The sequence below is a fragment of the Babylonia areolata genome, chromosome 4 (genome assembly GCF_041734735.1).
Source record: "Babylonia areolata isolate BAREFJ2019XMU chromosome 4, ASM4173473v1, whole genome shotgun sequence".
Lineage (NCBI taxonomy): Eukaryota > Metazoa > Mollusca > Gastropoda > Neogastropoda > Buccinidae > Babylonia > Babylonia areolata.
The window spans coordinates 43341158-43361157 of record NC_134879.1 but is presented as its reverse complement, the minus strand read 5'-3'; the positions used below and the strand labels follow the sequence as shown (position 1 = coordinate 43361157).

General features: G+C 43.3%; 1 protein-coding gene across 2 annotated transcripts in view; it reads left to right on the top strand.

The window, feature by feature from the left end:
* The window catches only part of LOC143281200 (uncharacterized), a 22475-nt gene extending 4064 nt beyond the window's left edge, over positions 1 to 18411 (top strand). The window contains exons 4-16 of one of the 2 annotated variants that reach the window (XM_076586262.1): positions 75 to 165; positions 779 to 872; positions 1942 to 2049; positions 3546 to 3639; positions 5370 to 5419; positions 5896 to 6063; positions 7942 to 8136; positions 9180 to 9275; positions 9960 to 10097; positions 11444 to 11572; positions 13036 to 13121; positions 14090 to 14138; positions 17401 to 17537. In XM_076586262.1, the coding sequence (XP_076442377.1) occupies positions 75 to 165; positions 779 to 872; positions 1942 to 2049; positions 3546 to 3639; positions 5370 to 5419; positions 5896 to 6063; positions 7942 to 8136; positions 9180 to 9275; positions 9960 to 10097; positions 11444 to 11572; positions 13036 to 13121; positions 14090 to 14111 (1271 nt within the window). In that variant the 3' untranslated portion in view covers positions 14112 to 14138; positions 17401 to 17537. Of the gene's footprint in view, positions 1 to 74; positions 166 to 778; positions 873 to 1941; positions 2050 to 3545; positions 3640 to 5369; positions 5420 to 5895; positions 6064 to 7941; positions 8137 to 9179; positions 9276 to 9959; positions 10098 to 11443; positions 11573 to 13035; positions 13122 to 14089; positions 14139 to 17400 lie in introns of both variants that reach the window. The other variant, XM_076586261.1, reaches the window with a different exon arrangement.
* The last annotated feature ends 1589 nt before the right edge of the window (positions 18412 to 20000 follow it).

Below are 20000 nucleotides of genomic sequence, written 5' to 3'. Positions count from 1 at the left end.
GAACACGTAGAAGGACTAACGCTGAGACGCTACCCTTTTACCATGCATTCATTCCTTCCTTCCTTCACTCCCAGAATGGCTGCACCCGGAGAAGTATGACCACGACACCACAGGCCTGACCAAGTACCTCAACGCCTGTGAGGAGAATGACGTCACGCCCGTCAGGTAATCCACACCACCTCCACCCTCCCTCCAACGCCCGTCAGGTAATCTACACCACCCCCACCCTCCCTCCACCCGCTCGCTGCCTTCCCAGAAATCATTCTCCTTGCTCAGAGCATGATAGGTTTGTGTCCGCGCGCATGAATTGCACGTGTTCAAATCGCTCGAACTCATTTAATGTGTCAATTGCTCCGTGGGTATAGATGGGTCCTTCAAGGCCAGATACACCACCATTCACTGAAGTATAACGGACCTTGTCTTAAAATCAAACAAAAAGATAAGATGAAAAAAAAAAATTAAGATAAAATAAAAACAACGAAATATAACTAAACATATAGGCTGTCCGTGTAAGCATTCGATTACGGCTCTCCTGAATTTCTCTCTCTCTCTCTCTCTCTCTGCGTGTGTGTCTGCTTGTGTGTGTGCGTGTGTGTGTGTGTGTGTGTGTGTGTGTGCGTGCGCGCGCGCGCGTGTGTGTCTGCTTGTGTGTGTGTGTGTGTGTGTGTGTGTGTGCGTGCGTGTTTGTGTGTGTGTGTGTGTGTGTCTGTGTCTGTGTGTCTGTGTGTGTAAGTCCCTGTGTGTGATCCTGTGTGCGTGCCACGTGTTGTGTGTCCAGGTATTTCATCAAGCACATGCTTGAAGAGACGATGAACCTGGGGCACCATGGCCTGGGACCCGCTGCCATGAAGGCTCTGGCTGTTCCCTTGGAGGTCTGTCTGTCTGTCTGTGTGTCTGTCTGTCTATCCATTTATGCGTTGTCTGTTTGTCCTCCCGTCCATCTATTCGCTGGCTGGCTGTCTATCCGTCCGTCTATCGACTGTCTGTCCATCTGCATGCTTGCCTTGTCTGTCTATCTGGAGAAACGAGGGGAAGAATTTTTTTTGTTTTGTTTCATAATCTGAGAGATTATGTCGGTTTCATAATGGTCTACCACTCACAAGTGGCTGTTGCAGGCACTAGTGTACCATAAAACAGCTTGAAAAAAAAACAAACCCGCATTTGAAATACCGTTGTTTCAGCCAAAGATGTATAATTATTCAGTGGTTTATTTACGATGTCTCTGTTTATCTATTTCTTTATCAAATAAGAATAGAAATGCACGTGCAAGAAAGCACCTCTGGTCACGATTGGCAGTCATCACATTGGCTGCAAACAAAGCTGTTTGCTGAAAAATGACTATCATCTCACCATGCCTCCACGAAGAAAGCTGTGCAAAGTTCCCATGTGGTTCTTACTTTTTGTGTGCGTGAACCACGTTGCTGTTCATGCAAAACAACAGATTCTGAGATGGACGGAGAGCGATGTGTCTCTTTCTTCTTCCTCTCTGAAAGTGGGTGTATTTCCTGTATGATTCTTTCAGTCTATGTATGTGTGTGTGTGTGTGTGTGTGTGTGTGTGTGTGTGTGTGTGTGTGTGTGTGTGTGTGTGTGTATCAATCTATCTGTCTACCTATCTAGACATCTATCTAATCGAGTATTCTCTTCGTCCCCCTCTCCCTTTCTCTCTACCTCTCTCTTTCTCTCAATGATATATATATATATATATATGTGTGTGTGTGTGTGTGTGTGTGTGCGTGTGTGTGTGTCTATGTGTGTATGTGTGCATGCGTTCGTGCGTGCTTGCATGCGTGTGTGTGTGCGTGTGTGTGTGTCTGTGTGTGTATGTGTGCATGCGTTCGTGCGTTCGTGCGTGCTTGCATGCGTGTGTGTGTGTGTGTGTGTGTGTGTGTGTGTGTGTGTGTGTGTGTGTGTGTGTGTGTGTGTGTGTGTGTGCCCACAGTTCAACACGAGCATTGAACACCTGGACCTGGAGGGGAACTGGATAGAGGAGGAGGGGGTGACCCACCTGTGCCGGGTGCTGAAGGAGAACGTCTACGTCGTCCATCTGGTCAGTGTTGGGGGGGAGCGCTATCATTGTGCACACATCCATCATCGTCGTCGTCGTAGTCGTCGTCTTCACCGTCATTATCTTTATCGTCATCATCATCGTCACAATTTTTCTCCTCCTCCTCCTCCTGCTCATTTTCATAATTATTATCATTATCATTATTGTTGTTGTTGTTGTTACAAAACTGATGATGACGAAGAAAAAGGTGATGATGATGACGTTGATTTTCATTATTATTGCTTGTAGTAGTAGTTGTTGTGGTTGTAGAAGTAGTAGTAGTCATAGCATTTACAGAAAAAAGCATCAGCAGAAACAGCAGCAGCAGTAGTAGTAGGAATACAATAAGAGAGAGAGAGAGAGAGGCTTACCACGTGCACAGCCTGGTGACATTGTGCCGGCACTGGAAGCATGCTGTTGAGAGTTACTCTGTTTGTCGGTCGGTTCTGTATTACTTGTATCTTTCTGCATGTCTCATAGCTTGTGTCCGTCATTTTTTGTCATTTGTCTGTCTCTGACTGCATGTCTTTGTCATCTGCATGTTCTGATTCTGTCTCAGTGTCACAATTGAAAACGTCATGTGCAGAATGAGGAGTGCCCTCGTCACTTTCGATGTCATTGCTCGCACTGGTTTGCACTGTTCCACCAACAACACCTTCTGCTTTCTGTTCAGCACCACTTGAGGAAGACTCTTCCTCCATGTCCACTGGGTCCTTCTGATCCGCTCTCTCCGCCTCACTGCCTATCCCTGGTGAACTGGTAACTCTTTCCTGGAGACTGCCGAGGTCTTGTTCCGCCGCCATTTCTTGTCCAGTGTCTTTGTTCCTGTCGTCCTGGATCTGGCTGGCTGGTTGCTGCTTCTTTGAAGACAGGCTTTGGACTGAACGACCTCACTATAAGATCTGTTTCCAGGAACAACAGGCGTGTCCGTGTGACTATTTAATTCAGCACTTGTTGGTTTCCTTTTATTTTCTGAATGCTTGATGAAGACCCGCCGTTCAGATGCCTGTTGTGGTCGAAAGCTCTGCAGACACTCGCGCTGATCTCTTCTGTAGCTCCCCTGTCGCTCCTGTTGTCTGTGAGAGGGAGAGGAGAGGAGGGAGAGAGAGAGAGAGAGAGAGAGAGAGAGAGAGAGAGAGGCTCTTGAGAGTAAATCCCAAGCTTAAAAACTGGACATCGTACCACAAGCCTCTTGAGCTCACCTGATAATGCATGATACGCTATTATAAGGTCAATGATAAATCCAAGTCCAGTTGTCTTCGTTTTCTATATGGGCCTGGATTTATGATTCACTAGAAATATACTATATCTATCTGTCTATCTATCTATGTATCTATCTGTTCACGCATCCATCCATCCTATCTCTCTCTCTTTTTCTCTTTGTATGTATGTATGTATGTGTGTGTGTGTGTGTGTGTGTGTGTGTGTGTGTGTGTGTGTGTGTGTGTGTGTGTGTGTGTGTGTGTGTGTGTGTGTGTGTGTGTGTGTGTGTGTGACAGAGTCTGGCGGAGAACAAGATGGGCAACAACGGGGCACGCTGTGTGCTGGACCTGCTGCAGGAGAACAGGACCATTGAACGGCTGGACCTCACTGGTCTGTGTGCCTGTCTGTCTGTGTGCCTGTCTCTGTGTGTGTGTGTCTGTCTGTGTATCTGTCTGTGTGTCTGTTGTTGTGTCTGTCTGTCTGTGTTTGTCTGACAATCTGTCTGTTGTGTCTGTCTATGTGCCTGTCTTCCTGTCTGACAATGTGTGTGTGTGTGTGTGTGTGTGTGTGTGTGTGTCTATGTGTGTGTATCTATGTGTGTGTTTGTGTGTGTGTGTGTGTGTGTGTGTGCCTGTGTGTCTGTCTGTGTGCCTGTCTGTCCGTCTGTCTGTCTGACTGTGTGTTTGTCTGTCTGCCTGCCTGATATTCTGTATGTCTGTGTGTCTGCCTGGGCGCCTGTCTGTCTGGCAATCTGCGTCTGTCTGTGTGTCTGTTTGTCTGTCTAACAATCTGTATGTCTGCTTACATATCTCCCGGTTTCACCACACAGAACCAAGAAAACATTTTAACTGCAAAAGTATGCACTCTGTGTATCTGCTCATTTTTGTATGCTCCCAAGAGAGAGAAAGAGAGAGACAGAGAGACAGAGACTGAGTGACAGACAGACACACACACACACACACACACACACAGAGGGTTGGAACATGCTGCCAACAACAGCAGGATGAAAAACACGAGCTGTCTCATCTAAGATCCGCTCTGTTCTCAGCAACATTCACACAGCCCAGGCATCTGACAGTTATCAAACACTAAAGCACCGGACGCTTATTGATTTCTGCAACAGCAATACTAATAATGATAATGATGATGATAATAATAATAATAATACACATCCTCGCGTAAAACCTCGCCCGGACAAGAAGGATTATGAATGAATAATGCATCATCAATCATGATCATTGTCGATCTTCAGAGCAAGATATTTCCTCTACATCCCCATATCTCTCTCTACGATCAGCTTCAGAACCACTCTTGTTTCTGCCTTGCCCAGATTCAAACACTCCATCATCGACCGCCCCTCTTTCTTCTTCTCTGGACCTTGCACTGGAAACGATCTCCCTCGTCAGGTCTCTGCACTCAGCTCTCTCCAGTCAGGCATTAAAAAGTACCTCTTTCCGATATAGCTCCCCTCCTCCTCGCCCCTTCTTTCCTCCCGTTTCTCTGGCCTTCTATCCACATGTAGTTATAAGTTTTGTCTTTCATCCTTTGGTTTAGCATATATATATATATATATGTGTGTGTGTGTGTGTGTGTCTGTGTCTGTGTGTGTGTGTGTGTGTGTGTGTGTGTGTGTGTGTGTGTGTAAAACTGGTAGAGAGAGAGAGAGAGAGAGAGAGAGAGAGAGTGTGTGTGTGTGTGTGTGTGTGTGTGTGTGAAAGTTGGATGTATAATATTATCTGTTTATGATTTTTTTGAATATTACTTCACGTTATCCTTCTTTCAAGTTTTTACAGATATCGTTCTGTTTGGCTTGGTTTCTTAGTTTTTCTTCTTCTATCATTATTAGAAAGTAAATACATTAGTTATAAGATAAAACAAACAGATAGCTATTGATATAAGAAATAGATATCATCAATCCATCAAATCAATCAATCAATCAATCAATTCATTCATTCATTCATCCATCCATAAATACATCAATCAATCAGTCAGTCAATCAGCTGACCGATCCATCGATCAGTCTATCGATATTGTTATCGTTCTACGTTTTCCTGTCATCGAGATGTTTGCGTGAAGTTTATTTAAGGTATTGCGCTTCTCACGGTTTCTGTGTTTCCCAGGCAACCAGATATCTGATAACCTTGGAGAGAATCTGCACAACATGTTGAAAGTGAGTGCGTTTTCTGTTTGTCCCCCTGTCAGTATCTCTGTCTGTCTGTCTGTGTGATTGTCTGTCTGTCTGTCTATCAATCTGTCTGTCACTCTTTCTGTCTCAGAGGATAAAGCTGTGTCTCTCTTTCTGTCAATACACCAACACACGCACAACCGCTGCACGCACGGGCGCGCGCGCGCGCCCACACATACACACACAGACGCACACACATTCATGCACGCGCGCACACACACATACACACACTCAACCAAACAAATCAAACCAAACGGAGCAGCAAACAAGCTAATTAGCAAAGAAAACTAACTTGCTAAAGTGGTCAAAGAAAACAAACAAAAATCCCACACCAACACACAGACACAGACACACACACATACTCCCCCCCCCCCTAAAAAAAAAGGGAAAGAAAACAAAGAAGAAAAACAAAACAAAACAAAAACAAAAAAACAAAAAACCCTTCCCCTCTGTGACGTCAGACCAACTCGACGTTACGTCACCTGAAACTACGTCACAACGAGCTGGGGGACATGGGTGCCCAGTGGCTGAAGGACTCCCTGATGGAGAACGAGGGGCTGAGCAGCCTAGACATCAGCTGGAACCACTTCCAGACCAGGGGCTGTGTACTGGTGGCGGAGGGGATCAAGGTCTGTTGTCTTGTTTGTTGTATTTGCAGTTTGTTTGTTGTCCTGTTGTTTGTTATCTTGGTGTGTTGCTGTTGTTTGTTGTGTTGCTTGTTGTGTTGTTGTTTGTTGTGTTGTTGCTCGTTGTCTTGTTGTTTATTGTGTTTTTGCTTCTTGTTGTTTTTTGTCTTGTTGTTTATTGGTTGGTTTGTTAGGGTTTTTTTTTCCTCAAGGCCTGACTAAGCTCTTTGGGTTACGCTGCTGGTCAGGCATCTGTTTGGCAGATGTGGTGTAGCGTATATGGATTTGTCCGAACGCAAGGACGCCTCCTTGAGCACCGATACTGATACTGTTTATTGTGTTGTTATTTCTGGTTATTTGTTGTGTTGTTGTTTATTGTATTGTTGTTGTTTATTGTGTTGTTTATTGTGTTGTTTATTGTGTTGCTGTTTGTCGTCTTGTTGTTTCTTGTTGTTTATTGTGTTGTTGCTTGTTGTGTTGTTGTTTATTGTGTTGTTCACTGTTTTTTGTTCTGTCGTTGTTTATTGTGTTGTTTGCTGTCTTGTTGTGCTTGTGTTGTTTGTCGCCTTGTTGCTGATTGTGTTGCTATTTATAATGTTGTTGGCTGTTGTCTTAGTTACTTGTTGTCCTGTTTTTGGCCAATTGTACATTACCAACTTTTGTCAGAATTGATAAGACGCTCAGCTGCCAATCTTCGGTCCGTGAAGGTGTGGGTTCGAATCCCGCTCTCACCCTTTCTTCCAAGTTGACTGGAGAATCAAACTGAGCGTCTAGTCTTTCGGATGAGACGATAAACTGAGGTCCCGTGTGCAGCACGCACTTGCCGCACTGAAAAACAAACCCGTGGCAACGAGAGTGTTGTCCCCTGGAAAAATTGTCTGGAAGAAATCCACCGTGATAGGTACACAAACATATAAGCATGTACTCAAGGCCTGATTACGCGCGTTGGGTTGTGCTACTGGTCAGCCATGTGCCCAGCAGATGTGGTGTAGCGTATACTGATTTATCGGAACGGAAAAGACACCCCCTTGAGAAACTGAAACTGTTCGCTGGGGCTTGGGGTTTGGTGTCTGCGAGACTGCAGATTGTTCCGCGTGCATTGTGGTATGATGTGGTGGGTTGTGGTGGGGTGTGTTGGGGTGTGTGGTGTGGTGTGGTGTGGTGTTGCGTTGCGTTGCGTTGTGGTGCTGTGCTGTGCTGTGCGGTGCGGTGCGGTGCTGTGCTGTGCTGTGCTGTGCGGTGCTGTGCTGTGCGGTGCGGTGCGGTGCGGTGCTGTGCTGTGCTGTGCGGTGCTGTGCGGTGCTGTGCTGTGCTGTGCGGTGCTGTGCTGTGCGGTGCTGTGCTGTGCGGTGCGGTGCGGTGCTGTGCTGTGCTGTGCTGTGCTGTGCTGTGCGGTGCTATGCTGTGCTGTGCGGTGCTGTGCTGTGCTGTGCTGTGCTGTGCTGTGCGGTGCTGTGCTGTGCTGTGCTGTGCGGTGCTGTGCTGTGCTGTGCTGTGCTGTGCTGTGCTGTGCGGTGTGGTGTGGTGTGGTGTGGTGTGCGTGCCTGCGTGCATGCGTGTATGCTTGCGTTTGTGTGAGCACGGCATGCGTGCTTGAGTAGCACAAATTCGCTGAATGTGGTTAAATCATATTCCGATTTCATTCCAGCCATTTTTGCCTCTCAAGTACCTTCCCTTTTTTTTCTTATTTTGATTAACTACTTATCTGTCTATCTATTTTATTTTATACCAGCGCGATGGATTTTATGCAAAGGCCAGGCATCATTTTTTTTTTTTTTAATAAATATTTTTTAGAGCAGATGTTCTCTGCCGTATGTATACATGAATCACTCCGAAATCCCTGACACCTTGAAACTGACACAGAAACTGAACTTTCCCCAGGAGAACGTGGGACTCAAGGAGATCAACATCAGCATGAACGGGTTCGGGCTGGAGGGGGCCATCAGTCTAGGGGAGGCAATCAAAGTCAACCGGACCTTGCTGAAGCTGGACGCCAGTTACTGCCGCTTGCCGTTGGAGGGCGCTCTTTCTCTGGCCAATAGTCTGCAAGTCAACGAAACCCTGCAAGAACTGAAAGTAAGCTGTATTGTATTGTATTGTGTTGTATTGTATCATATTCATTTTTATCACTACTGATTTCTCTGTGTGAAATTCGGGGCCGCTCCTCCCGTGAACACTTCACAGTGCAGAGCCACAGTTTTTTTTGTTTTTCGTCATCATTGTTGTTTTTCTTCTTTTTTTTCTGCTTGCAAGTATATTAGTTTTACTATCAAAGTGGATATTTCTGCTGAATTTTGCCAGACATAACCCTTTTATTGCCGCAATTTCTTTTACGTGCGCTGAGTGCAGGCTGTGCACGGGCCCTAGGTTTCTCATGGTTCTGCGTCCTTGAGAAAGGCACTTTACTCCATCCAGGTGTACCGGTAAATCGGAGCCCGACTTTGGTGGGGGAAAGTTAATACGGCCGAGGGAGGTAATTAGACCCCGCGTTTTTATACCAAGCATTACATACAGTGAATATGATTTCACTGCCCCCTAATTCAACCACATACGCGTTTTATAAGATAAAGATGTTACACTGGTTTGAAAAGTATTAAGGGTTTAGGCTATGAAATATTGATACAAATGTTCCATACGGGTTTTTTTTTTCGTGAAGTATTCAAATACTTTGCAAGGGTTTTCAAAAACCATAAATGAACATACACAATTAACGTTAGCATTACTAATTTTCATTACTCGCTCTGTAGCAATATTTGTTTATCAAGCATCATGAAAACAAAATAAAATAAAAGAGAGAGAGAGAGAGAGAGAGAGAGAGAGTACATGATGAATCCATATTGTTTTCCTTTAAATGATGAACAGAAAAGTTGTATCAAGAATGTTGCGATCTAAACACTTGTCTGCCTACATTTTAGTTACTAGTCCACGACATTGTTGCTCCATTTCACCCTTTATTTACGACATTTTGTGCATCTTAATGCATGCATGTACCTTTTTTATCAAACAATCAGAGGCTGATTATACTGCAGTAAAGCATCAGTGAGTTATGAGAAACAATGAGTGTTGTGGGTGTGGTGCTGTGACACGTGGCAATGTCTGGCACTGTGGCTCTTCAACAGGTTGGCTACAATTCACTGGGTCCGGAAGGCAGCTTCGCCATATTGTTGGGCGTTGAGCGGAACGAGTGTAGCGGTCTTCACCTGTTGGACTTTGGGGTCAGTTGGTCTGTCATACTTTCCGTATATATGTCTGCCTGTCTGCCTGTGTGTCTACTGTCTGCCTGAATGTATGCGTGTATATGTGATTGCGTTTTAATTATCGGCTCACTTCCCTTTTTTTGTTTTCATTCTGTATTGTAACTTATTTGTTTAATGACCTGTGGCATATTTTAGTAATAAGCAAGTTTGATTTTATTAATCGATGTACTTCCCTTTATCTTAGAATTAAACTATTATTGATTTTAATTGCATAGTGGCCTGTGGCCAATGTACAATAAAACATCAGTCTGGGTCTCTTTCAGTCTCTCCCAGTCTCTCTCTCTCTCTCTCTCTCTGTCTCTCTCTACCCCCCATCCCCCCGCTCCCCCGTTCCCCGCCCCCTTGGACTTTCTCCTCTCATTCTCCTTTACCTATGTAGTGTTATAAATGCCAAAATTTCCATTTATGTAACCTTGGTGTACATTCTGTATTGATGTAATGATTTTCTCCCTTTGTTATATTTCACTGTTTCCCCTTCGAAGGCTGGATGGGGGAAAAAAAAAACACAGCATTGTCTTGCATACTCTATTACCCTCAGAAAATAAGTTTATTCAAATGCAATTCTCTCTCTGTCTCTGTCTCTCTCTCTGTCTCCCCCTCCTCTCTCTCTCTCTCTGTGTGTCTCTCACGGCACCGTGACAGAACCTGAAGGTGAGCCGTCAGTTCAAGGATCTGCAGGACAGACTGGAGGGGGAGAGGCCGCTCAGAGTTCTGCACGGGGGAGTCATGCTGGACACGATACGCCGTGACCTGCCCATAGACCCCTGGGAGGCCTTCCTGGTGACCCTCATTTTTTATTCATTTTTTAGAGGTCAAGGTGAAGGCATATCTCCCTTCCTGATGGCCTTCTTTTCATATTATTATTCATCTTTGTAAAGGTCAACGTGAAAGCATATCTGTCTCTCTGGTGAACTTCCTTTTTTTTGTTCATTCACTTTTATAAAGGTCAAGGTGAGAGCATATCTGCCTTTTCGGTGACCCTATTTTTAGTCACCTTTGTAAAGGTCAAGGTGAAAGCATATCCGTCTCTCAAGTGACCTTCCTTTTTGTTCATTCACTTTTTTAAGGTCAAGGTGAAAGGATATCTGTCTTCATGGTGACCTTCCTGTTTTGTTTATTCACTTTTTAAAGGTAGGTCAAGGTCAAAGCATATTTTTTTCCTGGTGACCCTCCTTTTTTTGTTTATTCACATTTTAATGGTCAAGGTGAAAGCATATGATCTATCATATCTTTCGAAGAAGGAAGGAACAATGTTCAGATTTTTTATATTTTCCAAATCTTTTTTTTTTCCGGTGACAATATTTTACCTAGAGCTGTGTATGCTGATAGCTCAAAAAGGAAAGGCTGGGTCATCCATTTCACGGATACGCCTTTGGATGTGATGATCGAATTTCTTGACCAACACTGCAGGCGTCTGTGTCTCTATGCCTGGTTAACGCCAAGATGTATTATGAGAGTATACAATCTGTCAAATAGTTCCATACCTAAATGCACTTCCTTCCATAGCAGCTTCTTCATCACCCCCATCATCATCATTCATCATAATCGAAATACAGAAGGGAACATGTCCCGAATTCATGGGTACAAACAGTAAAGGAAGGCAAAATGTCAGAACAAGTGGAACGCAGCGCGGTGACTAAAAGCACAGAACTGCCGGTGGCTCTGGCAAAAGTATAGCAGAAAAGCATCAACAGTTTACTTCCAAAGATATAAGTAACCACGCTGCTAAATGATCTTATTCCATTAAAAACAATATCGCTCGCGCGCGCGTGCGTGTGTGTGTACTTGTCTGTCTGTCTGTATATATGTATGTGTGTGTACATTGGTCGCGCGCGCGCGCGTGTGCGTGTGTGTGTGTATGTGCGTGCGTGCGTGTATGTATGCATTTATGTATGTATTCCATTAATAACAATAATACAATGAGTGTGTGTGTGTGTGTGTGTGTGTGTGTGTGTGTGTGTGTGTGTGTGTGTGTGTGTACATTGGTCGTGCATGCGTGTGCGCGTGTGCGTGCGTGCGTGTGTATGTATGTACGTGTGTGTGTGTGTGTGTGTGTGTATGTATGTATGTATGTGCGTGTGTGTGTGTGTGTGTGTGTGTGTGTGTATATATGTGTGTGTGCACAGAACGACCCCATGACCAAGCTGAAGCAGTGGGTGGAACAGGCCGGGTACCGGCTGATCGACCTGTTACGTCACTTCGACAGGGACAACAGTATGACCATCTCCAGAGAGGAGTTCATCAATGGTATCAAGGTCCGTACACATTGCTACAGTGGGCATCAAGATCCGTACACATTGCTACAGTGGGTATCAAGGTCCGTACACATTGTTACAGTGGGCATCAAGATCCGTACACATTGCTACAGTGGGTATCAAGGTCCGTACACAATGCTACAATGGGCATCAAGGCCCGTACACATTGCTGCAGTGGGTATCAAGGTCCGTACACATTACTGCAGTCGGTATCAAGGCCCGTACATTGCTACAATGGGTATCAAGGTCCGTACACATTGCTACAATGGGTATCAAGGTCCGTACACATTGCTACAGTGGGCATCAAGGTCCGTACACATAGCTGCAGTGGGCATCAAGGTCCGTACACATTGCTACAGTGGGCATCAAGGTCCGTACACATTGCTACAGTGGGCATCAAGGTCCGTACACATTGCTATAGTGTAGGGAGGGGGGTACAGTATGACCATCTCCAGAGAGGAGTTCATTAATGGTGTCAAGGTCAGTACACATTGCTACAGTGAAGGGCGCGAATATTCGGTTTTGGATTGTTGATTAAAAAACAAAAGGCCATGTCCCCTTGTGAAGGGGTGTTGTGTAAACTTATTTTAAAATATTACAAGATATACATTAGAAAATATTACAAAATATACATTATGTGATACAACGGAACAGAAGAATAGAATAAATTAGGATTATGTACAACTTAAAGACCGAATTTTTGGATGCTTTGTAAAGTAAACTGGAAACTGTTTGACTTTTTCTTCTCGAAGTGACGTCCTGGGTAAAATTAGTTTAAACAAAGACTGCTGGCAGTAACATTTCTGGGGTATTCTTTTTTTAAGCATTTGTACTTAATGGACAAAAAAGATAACGATCACTATGTTGATTTTAAGGGCAATGTTGAATAGCAATGGTTGACAGCCCAAACCTAAATCACGCGTGTGCGTATATGAACTGAATTATGTGAATAATGTTGTCACAGACATTTTGCAGATCGTCTGAAAACAGGAGAAAGGGGAATTACAGACTGTGTGCGTGTACACGGGAACCGCGACAGGCGTTGGACTTCTGATCCACCACCCGGTGACAGGCTCTCTATTTTATCCCCTGTCTATTTGGACCGATGGGGTGGGGGTAGAATTTTAGGCAGAATCGTGTTAGGCGTTGGACAGACTTGTGATTCAGTGTTCACCAGTGATCAGGGTTCGAGGCTCCGTTTCGGCATGGTGTTGTGTCCTTGGGAAAGGCACTTTACTCCGATTTTATACACTCTACACACGTGTCAACTGGCACCAGACTTCGGTTGGGGAAGGTTGAAACAGCAGGAGGAGAGGATTGGGCCCCGCCTTCCGGTAGCCCTGGACTGAGTGCATGTGAATTCTCTGCCCTTATAAATGGCGTTTAAACACACATATATCTTCGTTTTATTTTCGTTTTCCGCCTGCATAACCTACACTGTTGCTGTTTATTTTTCTCTTCAGAAAACAGGAATCGATGTCACAGATGAACAGATCGAAATCCTTCTCAAAAGGCTGGACAAAGACGGTGATGGAGAGATTGACTTCAGGTTAGAAAGAATACATCTTTTCGTGTCGTGTCGTGTTGTTGTGTGTTGTCGTGTGTTGTGTTGTGTTGTTGCGTGTTGCGTTGCGTTATGCTGCACTGCACTGTATTGTATTGTATTGTATTGTATCGTATTGTGTTGTACTGCACTGCACTGTACTGTACTGTACTGTTCTGTACTGTACTGTACTGTATTGCATTGTATTGTATTGTATTGCAGTGCAGTGTATTGTATTGTATTGTATTGTATTGTATCACTATCTGTCACATCATATTTCTCTGTGTGAATCGGGCGTCTGTCCCCGGGAAGAGCTCTTCGCCAAAGTGTAGCCCCCCCCCTCCCTCCCTCCAACCCCACCCGCATTTTTTTGTGTATTTGTTTTACTATTAATTTCTCCACTCATCCTTCGTACTATATAATAAAATAAAAAAAGATAAATTTTTTCATGAAACGAACTTGAGATCGAGGATTGTGAAGCGAGTAGCGTTTGAGGTTGTGTTTGGGGTGTTGGGAGAGGAGACTGTTGTGGTGAAAGGGTAAATATTCTATCGTTTGTTTGTGAACCATTGTTGGTATTGCCGTCTTCATCTGTGTACATACATAAATAATATGTGTGTATGTAAGAATACATCTGTGTGTGTGTGTGTGTGTGTGTGTGTGTGTGTGTGTGCGGTGGCATGTGTGCGTGCCCTTGTACTTTAGATATGTTGAGCATTGTCTTAATTTTATGTCGGTTTTGAGATATAGTGTATATATTTTCTTAAACCCTCTTAGTGTCATTTTGAAGCGTGTAGTGCTCTAGAAATATACGCTCTAGAATACACGCACAGAATCGTCACCTATAGCCATCAGCTTTCTCTAACTCCCAAAGAATGAAAACACGCCACTAAAATCTGTGATGCCAACATGCAGCGAAATGTGTGCAATATATTGGTGATGGTTCAAATGTTGTGTTTAACACATCTTTTCAGCCCTTGGGTCAAGGATGGGTAAGACAGCAGACCCCGAGTCTGATTGCAGGTGTAGTTTACTCTTTCGTTTTACCTCCTACCTTCGCACTTGCATTTGACTTTGAACTTGTATCTCGTGGATTTGTCTTGGCACTTGTATTTGATAAGGTTGTCGTCTTGATTTGCTGTTGTTGCTGATGATGGTGTTGTTGTTGCTTCTATTGGTGATTTTCTTCTTGCATGCGGTTTTACAATAATTTCTTTGCGTTTGTAATAGTGTTGGTAGATTTGATTTCTTGACTGTGGTTTTTGTGTGCTTTTAATCTTTCTCTCTTCTTTGTATTTTCACTGCTTGAATTTCATCCGGGCACTGTGTAGATTTTTTTTATCTCGATGTCTTTTTGATCGTTGTTTTAACATTTGAATTCCATGCAAGTAGTTCAAATATTGTTGTCTTCATGTATAATCTCATCATGCATGTTCAAACTTCCATGATCTCATCATGCATGTTCAAACTTTCATGATCTCATCATGCATGTTCAAACTTTCATAATCTCATCATGCATGTTTAAACTTTCCAACTGATTGGTGGCAGTCGATGAAGTTTGCTCTGTGTGTGTATGTGTGCCTGCGTGCGTATGTGTGAGCGCACGTGGGTGCGTGGTGCGTGTGTGCGTGTGTGTGCGTGTGTGTGGTTGGGAACTTCCGAACCTTTCTCTCGACAGAAAACAGCGCTAAAATATTTGACAAAATTAATATGGCACATAAAACGAATCTTAAAAAAAGAAAGGCATATACGAGTAGTCATATAAAGTAGTTAAGTGTTCATTTACATAGACACTTAGTGAACTCTGTTTAAAAGATATTATTCGATATCTGTAAGTTTTCTCTAATTCAATTAAATAAGCTCGGGAGCATGTGAAAACTTTCTCTTGTGTTTTTTGTTTTCTTCACAGAGATCTATGTGGAAAGTTGATTTCATCTTCAATTACTTCACATATTTTCAATTGATTGTTTTCACGTTTGATATCTGAATATGCTAACTTTGTTCAGTCTCGGGATTGTGTACACTAATCTTTGAATATAATGCGTTCTTTCCCGTTTTCGAAGTCCTTTAAGAAAGTCGCTTTTAATGTACTTCTATCTCTTTTAATGTACTTCTATTTTTTTCAAATGTTCATCTTTGATGCCACCTTCCACCAGTCCTGTTTCCCCCAACTCACCACACAAACCCCTTGCTCTACTACCCTTTATCTATTTAGTTTTAATCTATAGCATTAAATAGTAAAAACTGATCCTTTATCCAGATGTCTGCAATTGTATGTATGTGTGATGGGACATTTCATACAATTCATTTCTTCCTTCTTATTTTTTCTTTTTTTTTTCTTCTATTTTTATTTCTGATGCAGAATACAGAGCTACATTTTAGCTGAATTTGTTTTTTATGCTTTTTCTCTGCGAGTTTTTCAGTTTCGTTTTGTTTACTTTTTTAAGCAAAAACGCAATTTTATGTCAGTTAAATCCTGTGTCTCTGTGCCTCTGTCTGTCTGTCTGTCTCTAATCTCTCTCTCTCTCTCTCTGTGTGTGTGTGTGTGTGTGTGTGTGTGTGTGTGTGTGTGTGTGTGTGTGTGTGTGTGTGTGTGTGGGTGCGCGCGCGCGCGCGTGTGTGTGTGTGTGTTGTTGTTGTTGTTGTTGTTGTTGTTTCGTTGTTGCTGCTGCTACTACAGTCGTTTAATTGCAAGTGTATTGGTATCTTAAAAAGCCGTATGATCTGTATATCACCGACGTAGCACATTCTGGACACTTTCAGGGGAGGCAAGTATCCCCAGTTTCCTTATTCAGAATGGAAAGTTTTTAAATTTGTTTCTTTCGACGGTCCCTCGCCACCTTCTCTGCAAAACTAACACGGGCTGTGAATCAGTCTGTTGCAACACCATGTATCGGGCTCCTGTGACCAGAACAACTTTGATGCAGCGTCACACTGAAGTCACTCGCAGTCCCATCTTTTCCGACACTGAGGAAGGCACTGATGAGAAACCACCAAAATCTACAATTAATCCATTCAACCCCGAGGAGCTCAGCCTCGGCAGGTTCTCATGCCATATTTATGCGGGGGAAAAAGAAACCCGCACAAAATATACTGTGTTTTCTCCAAATTACACGTGGACACATGCGAAAATACTGTAGAAGTTCGTTCCCTTTCTATCCGGTTATGAATATTACGAAACCAAAAACCGTTTTAATGAGATGAATTTTGATGCCAGAGTAAAGTACGGGTGCAGGGCTCACTGAATTAAGTTAAAGCTTTCCATTTTGAGTAAGGAAACAATATTATTTGTTTAGGAATCCTCGGTTTCAGATATCTTTAACTTTTGCATGTTAAACATTTTCTTTCTTGTTGATTCGCACTTACAATAATTGACAAAAGTGTCCTAATGCATTTTAGTGTATGTCATATAGAAGCAAGAGAGAGAGAGAGAGAGAGAGAGATTCTCAGCTTGTGTGACCGAATACAAAACAGAATTCCTCCTTTATAGTTTACAATGTACGAAAGAAACTATAGGCTACTTAATGATAATGGCTGTTGTTATTTTTGTTGACTTGCTGTTGGCAGTATGTCAGTAGCAGTAGTGAAAGTAGTAGGAGGAGGGGGAGGAACAGAAGGAAGAAGAGGAAGGAGAGGATGAAGAGAAGAAGAAGAAGGAGAGGAAGGAGAAGAAGAAGAAAAAGTCTGTTCGGTCTGGCGAGCAAGGGGAAGTCCTAGCTGGTTGTTGTTTTTCATTAAAAAAAAATTATGTCTCACTGACCGCTGGTGGACAACGAACCGACCTTACCAACAGACAGCGCGATAACACGCACATGCTTATAGATAGTATACATTCGTAAATAATTACCACACAATATCTCTGTCTCTGTCCCTTCGCCCCTCCCGCCCCCCCTCTCTCTCTCTCTCTCTCTCTCTGTTTCCGTCACACACACACACACACACACACACACCCTATCTATCTATCTGTCTATCTATACATCTATCTATCTGTGTGTGTGTGTGTGTGTGTGTGTGTGTGTGTGTGTGCTGCTTCCGTATGTGTAAATGATCAGGTTTGATATACTCAGGTAAGGAAATGGAAACGGGACGTTTTATTACCATATACACAGGTAGAATCACAGTATACGATTACTCAGAACTAATTTCCAATATTCGGGATGTGTGTGTTTGACAGAGGGGTACCCAGGGGGCACAAGAAATCAACTTCTTTTTTTTCTTTGTTTTTTTGGTTTTTTTCTTTCTTTTTTTGACATTTTAATTTCCACTTTTCTCTTTTCGTCATCAGCGAACTCATCCAAGGTGATAACGACCATCGCTCCTTCAAACGAGAAGTCCGGCGCGCTTCAATAGACATACGCATACGCGAGGAGGAAGCGGAGACGGATCTCGACTCTTTTCTTCGAAATTTGCCACTGCCTGAATGAAGGGAGTGAATGTGGGATTTGCCATTCAGACAAAGACGTTGGTAATCGTCTCCCTTTGTACGAGGAGGCGAGGAAAACTTGATTCGGGCTGTTGCTTGGATGGCTTGGTTTCTGATTTACTGGGAAATTTGAAACTTTGTTGATACGAGCAGAGCAGTCATTGAAAACGTTTGCTTTTTGTAATGGTATTGCATTAAACTTTGTGCATTTTTAATACAGTGTATAATGCATTTTTGTGAAGAGAACAAACAATGTATTTTATTTGGGTTTGTTTACTCTTTTACGTTTATGGTCAGAGAGTTAATTTTATTTCACAAGCTATTTGCTTGATATTCATACACAGGTGTAGCACCTCGATCGAAGTCTATCAAAAAAGAACAACGGCTCTTTTTTTCTTCTTCTTCATTTGAATGTTGATGCAATCGTGTAGTTATCCATTCAAACTGTTTAACCAAAAGAAGGCAAATTTTGTTTGAAGCAGAGTTGATCATTGAAATACTGAAGGGGGAACAGGAACAAATCTGAACAATTAATCACCTCTCTGCCCTGTCTGTCTGTCTGTACGTCTTTTCGTTTCTGTCTCTCCTCTCTCTCTCTCTCTCTTGGCTCATTTAGATATATCTGTGGTCAACACGCACACAACGCTACGAAGCTGCCCCCTCCTCTCTCTCTCTGTCTGTCTGTCTATCTCTGTTTATCTCACTCTGTTGTAAAATGCTCGAAGATTTTGTGTCTGCCATACGAGTGAAATGATGTGCCATTGTCAGAACGTTATGATTGACCATATTCGGTGTGAATATGAAATGTGTGTGATTTTGAAAAATGTATTTTGCATTTATTGCTGCTGGTGATGACTAAAATTAACATCGGGATGAATCGTGTGGGATGAGCATGTACTCTCTATCTGTGTGTGTGTATGTGTGTGTGTACAGTGATTGGTTACTCCATCTGAAGTCCGATGAATAGTTACTAATTGTGCATGCTGCTCTAGGAGAGAAAGACTTACTTTTCAAAATGCAAACTTATAATCCCACAAATTTTTTTATACCAATATTTGTACTCCTCCCACGTGTATGTACACGCACAGTCACACACGCGCACAGGCAGCCACAAACAGCCCCACCCAGCCCCCAATCACACATACAAACACACACACGCGCGCACGCACATACACACGCACCAACACACCCTCCTCCACCACCTTTTCATCAAGCACACACATCCAGAAAATCCAGAACCTTCCCAATACTATCAACCAAGCCTATCCACTCAGAGCAGTAACAGCTACACACTCACACACTCACACACACACACACACATATAACACACACACACACACACACACACACACATACACACGCACACGCACACACACACCAATACACACATACACACGCACGCACACACACACACACCCACACACACACACACACACACACACACACACTACACTGTCCACATCCCATTTTACTTTGTTTACGTCACCCCATCTATAGAACTTCCTGGCAACCAGAACCAAAAGAACCAACACCCTGACCGGTGTAGCAGCTTATCCCCCCTAGCCCCCTTCCCCTGTTGGTTTTTACCCCGGGATTAAATCTGGATGACTCAGATTAACCTTATTAACCATGGGGTTTATTAAGAACAACCTGAAGAGACTTCCGACTGTGAATTTTAACAGGTTTTTGTGGTGGTTTTTTTTTTTTTTTTTTTTTTTTTTTTTTTTTTTCACTCTTACCAAACTGAAGCCTGGAGTGAGGAATACCGGAGAAAACGGCCTTTCCCGAGGACACATCATGTTGAAGCGGGGCCTGGAACCCTGATCAATGGTGAACACTGGATCACAAGTCCATCACCTGACCGACTCTGCCTCAGAACCCCTCTGTTTATGACAACCAGAAAAAGAAAAGAAAGAAAAACAATCAAAAATTAAATATATATATAAACCGCCATAGCCCTTTAGCATTGAACTTCTGCACCATGGGTCTTTCACTTTTTGGATCGGATCTCGGAAGTCTGCTCGGTTAAGCCTTTCGGATGAGACTATACATACGGGTCCCGTGTGCGCAGCATGCATTTAGCGCACGTAAAAGAACCCACGCCATCAAAGGGTTTTTCCTTGCAAAATGCTGTAGAAAGAATCCGTTTTCTAAGCAAACACACTTGCAGACAGAAAAAAAAGGAAAAAAAAAAGGTGGCGCTGCACTTCGAAAAAGAAGTGAGGAACTGCTCAATGAAAAGCGACCAAATCAGAGGTATAAAAAGGCGTTTTCTAGCATGCTGATCGATGGTGAAGTATCACTCGATGACTGTAAAGTGTTAGAGACACCTAAGTCGGGCGGAATTGGCAATCGTAACGCACGTCTCCCGAACGTCATCGGAATAGACGTTAATTTGGTCTACAGACTCAGGCAACTGTCTGCGGAACAGGCAATCGGGGCTATAGGCTCAGCCGACCGTC